The sequence below is a fragment of the Pterocles gutturalis genome, unplaced genomic scaffold, assembly GCF_000699245.1.
Source record: "Pterocles gutturalis isolate BGI_N339 unplaced genomic scaffold, ASM69924v1 scaffold46084, whole genome shotgun sequence".
Classification (NCBI taxonomy): Eukaryota; Metazoa; Chordata; class Aves; order Pterocliformes; family Pteroclidae; genus Pterocles; species Pterocles gutturalis.
This window is the reverse complement of record NW_010132390.1, coordinates 1-4,572: the sequence shown is the minus strand read 5'-3', so window position 1 is coordinate 4,572 and position 4,572 is coordinate 1. Positions and strand designations below refer to the sequence as shown.

At 41.3% G+C, this 4,572-nt stretch overlaps 1 protein-coding gene across 1 annotated transcript; it reads right to left on the bottom strand.

Annotated features, from left to right (window-relative positions):
• Nucleotides 1–344: 344 nt before the first annotated feature.
• Nucleotides 345–4,565, bottom strand: LOC104460868 (zinc finger protein 845-like). The gene is made up of 2 exons (XM_010080879.1): nucleotides 3,860–4,565; nucleotides 345–2,998 (listed from the first exon to the last, which is right to left on the bottom strand). Exons 1-2 carry the CDS (start codon nucleotides 4,563–4,565, stop codon nucleotides 345–347), a joined length of 3,360 nt encoding a protein of 1,119 aa, XP_010079181.1.
• Nucleotides 4,566–4,572: the final 7 nt, after the last annotated feature.

Genomic DNA, 4,572 nt, shown 5'->3' with positions numbered 1-4,572 from the left:
GAGGTTTTTTTTTTTTGTTAATTTTTTACAAGAAAATAACAGCACAGAATAACTGTTTAAACTGATGAACATTGGCCATATCGTAACTGACCTCATGGTACCAAAAAGTTACTCAGGCAGTAAAAAGTGCCTCTAAGATCTTTTTTAGCGCAGCCTGTGCTAGAACTGAAGCTCTCAAAACAACCTGGAGCAACCACCACTCGGAGTTTCACTCTCTGGACCAAAACGCTCAATGAATCCCTTACCAGGCATTGTTCTGGAGACAGCAGGGGAATGTAAAGTAATGAACAAATTCCAGACATGCAAACCTCTCCAGAACAGGTACCAGCTTGCAATTCCCAAGCTTATATTCCAACCTTATGTTGCCGCTTATGTTTCTCCAGAAGTTTTTTGGTAGGCAGCGTCACATTACACTTTATGCACTTGTACTCTTTTTTGTGTGTTTTCACATGCTTTTGGAAAGCATGTTTGTCTGCCGTAGAAAATTTACACCTTCTGCAGCGCAACTTTAAATGAGTCAGTAAGTGGCGCTTCAGGTGGCTGGATGTGCGGAAAGCCACAGCACACTGACTGCACTTGAACGGCTTCTCCCCTGTATGAATCCTCAGATGTGGCTTCAAGTTCCCATTGTGGGCTGTGCAATAGCCACACTCTTCACATGTGTATGTTTTGACAGGCAGCTGCTTTTTTTCATAGAGACAGTCTGAAGATGAGCTTTCCCCACAAGAGTGTGAAGCCAGATGCTGTTTAAAGGACAGCCATTTGCTTGTTGAATAGTCACAGTTCCTGCACTTGAGATGCTCCATATTAACATGTGTGATTCTGTGTCTTTTCAGGTGACTGGAAGTACGAAATTTCTTCTGACAAACACTGCAGCTGTAAGGTTTCTCACCTGTGTGAGTTCTTACATGTACCTCAAGGTTGCTTAAAACAGAAGTAGAATACTCACACTCTGCACACTGATAGAATCGTGGCTGACTTGGTGCTAGCAAATCACTTTCTTTGCCTCTCTGGATATCTGGCTGCATTTCACAGACTTCTGAACCAAGCAAGGAACGGAAGCTGTCTGCACCTTCCGAGGAACCAAAGTCTCTTTCTGGACATGTGCCTACATGCATTTCACTACAAAATTCAAGATTCTCTAAACAACTATCTACACGGAGGCAGCGGCCAAACTCGCATCCATTCTTTACATGAAGCCTGTGTCTTTGCAAACAGTTTGATGTTTTAAATGTCTTATTGCATTCTTTACACGCAAATGGTTTTTCATCTGTATGTATTTTCAGGTGCAGCTTAAAGTCACTATGAACAGCAGTAGCGTAATTGCACTGTTCGCACTTGTATGTTTTGAATGCACACAAATTGGGAGGCCACATATCCTGGAAGTTTTCCACAAATTTATGATACACATCATCACCTCGAGCTTGTGAATGAGATGCCTTAGAGTTGAGGAGAGGTTTCCCTTTGCAACTACCAGTGTCCATCTTGTATGAATTCAGAGGAACTTCTGATCTATTCCCAATAATAGATAAGCTGTTGCTTCCATGGCTGTTCTCAGATAATTTCTTTCCAGATGGCGTTTTGTTCTGGACATTACCTGCCCACTCAAAGTCTACTTCTGAAGCCTGCATTCCCCCACTGAGACAATCACTTTTTTTACCAGAAAGAGACAGAGAACCATGGTTCTGGGGATCACTGTCAACTCTGCCTATTTTGCTTTCATGATATTCATTGCTCTGAGTTGTAAAACCATTAGCAGAAGCCTTCATCTGTTCATGAAATTTCTTATGAAAGCCAAAATGTTTTCTAGTGTAAAATATTATGTCACACTCATCACACGTATAACTCTTTAAAGGTCTTTGGGTTCTCTTTCTTTCACTTAAAAAGTCGCGTTGCTGCCCTTGGCATGTTTCGTTACCTGCATGTAATCTTCTGTGTCTCTTCAACGCACTGGTGCTTGTGAATGCTGACTGGCAGAATTCACAGGAATACGGTCTAGCCCCTGTGTGTACGTAGCTATGTCTTACCATGCTTCCAAAATATAACGAAAAAAAGGGGCAAAACCTGCACTGGTACAGCTTATACCCAGCATGCCAGTACATGTGATTTAACAGATAGGGTAAACTAGGGCAGGAGGAATCACACTGAGGACACTGGTAAGGTGGTCTCTCTTTGTGTCCCTTCACATGACGAATAAAAGTCCGAGGATTTGATGAAGCAAAGAAACAGATTTTGCAGGAAAAACTAACTGGCACACCCAGAGGTGTAAACTCCCTTTCAACTTGGACAAAAAATTTCTCATACTTACTTTCTTTTTTCTTGGGCTCAGGTTTTCTTTCTTCAGATTTCTGCCCAACTTTTCTCACATTCATTCTATTTTTTCTTGCCCTTTGCAACCTCATCACGTTCTTGTGAAATTTAAGGTGATTCTTAAGGTTGACAGAAAACAAAAAGGTTCTTTTACAAAAGCAGCATTTATGTATTTTCTTATCTTTATGAGCTGAATAAAGATGTTTCCTTAGAAGTGCACTGCATTTATACACAGAACTACAAAACCTGCACTTCAAATTAAATCTTTCATGCTTATTTATAGAACAAGATGCTTTAGAAAGAGGTGTGATGGTCACACTATTACTTAGCCCTGCTAAACCCTCCTGCTGGCTTTGGTATTCTTTTGGACTTGCATGAGGAGAAACAACTTTTTGTTGCCAATATCTTGTTTTAGAAAATGGCGTTAACGTCTTATAAATGTGCTCTCCAGTAGTATTTGATTCAGCAGAAGTGGAAGTGTTCATCTCCAGTTTCCCTATATCTTCTACCAATTCTTTTGAAGGAGGAGAACATCCAACAAGAAGCGTAGCAGAACAATTATAGGTAAATCTCCGTTCTTCTTTCAAGCCGTGTTCCAAAAGAGAACTCAGAGTTTCATCTTTAAAGTTGCTCCTCTTTCTTTTTCTGTTATTAGCTTCATTATCTCCATTCTTTGAAGAATCAAGATCTACAGGGGGATAAAAAGCCACATGCATGACATTTCATACAATCACCAGTGTTCATGACTAATTGGTAAAAATAATCCCAAATTGTCTAATGACTTGCTTTTCACTCCTTTTGCTTCCTTAATATTTTCCTGTCTCTGCTTCTTTCCCAATGTCTCTCTCCATGCCTCCCCCACTCCCAATATTGAAATAATGTTTTACGAGAAGAAATCCTACTTAGGAGCCTCCTTCTTTCCAATTCCTCTTTCCACTCAAAGCCCTGAATTTCATAGGACAATACTGTGAAGTTATATATACCCTATAGTTTTTGATGAAACAGCTTTATGACAGAATTCCTATGAAACCAAGTATGATGCTCCTTCTGCTGTCTTTTATCTGTCAGAAGGGAAAATACTCTTAGTACTTCTCTATGCCTTTCTTCCTGAAGGACTTACATCTGCTACAAGGAACGGTGGAGTGTAAACCTAACGCCTCTCCCAGTTTCTGCTTATACTGATGAGAGTTACTGCCTGTTGGTTTTCACTCCTTAGTATCTCTAATTGTGATTAAAAAACCTTTAATTTCAGTTTTATTGTTTTCAGGTCTTTTTCCCTAATGAAAGGGAAAAAGTTTTGCAAACTGCAGCAGAATGAAACAGTACCAACTGACTGTAGTTTCACTATTTTTCACAGGAGTCTGTGAAAGGAGTAGGCATACTCCACCCAATATTCTTTTTCTCGTGCACTACATTAATCTATGTTGAAATGTTTACTGTAAAACAAACAGGTTTGGTACTCTTCCTACACACTTTCCTACCCATTTAAAAAAACTTGAGATTTACCAGTTTTCTTAAAATTCTTGTACTAGTCTTATTAACAACTTACCTTCCATTTCAACAATTGTCTCCATCTCCTTGTGGATTTCTGCTTGCTTTTCTTGACTGTCATCAGAAAGAACACCTGCAGCATTGACAAGCTGCTCTTCGTGACTGGATATCACTGCCAACGTCACCTGTCTGGTTGTCTCGATGGTCTCATCTCTCCCCTCATTACCAGCAGAGAAGAGGAGAGAAGGAACCTTCTGAAAGCCACCATCACTGTCACATTCTCTTCTGTCAGCGGTTTCGTTTATCTCTGCAGGCTCTGTTTTGCAAGACGACATAGGCAGCACATAATTTTGACTAGATTCATCCGTGCCTGCACCACACCAACCACTTGGAGATGATTTTGATCTGTCACACACCTTCTCGGCAAACCATTTTCCTTCAGAGTAGTTCACGCTATTATCCTTATTTGAAGCGGCCTTCTTTTCCTCACAAACGCTTAAACTGTAGCTGCCATTTGAAGGTGTCACATCGCTTCTCAGAACACTCTCCTGCTCATCTTCCTCCCTCACCTCAAAATCCAGCACCTCTTGCTCCTCAGCGTCATGTGCGACAAAATCCTCATCGCTCAGCACAACGACAGTGATGGGAAGAACGATTTCAAAGACATCCGACTCTGAGAACAGCGAAAAGCGGCATGAACACAACCCCCGCAACACCTGAGCCCACCGCGGGCTCCCGACCCCCGCGGCCCGGCCACTGCGCATGCGCGGC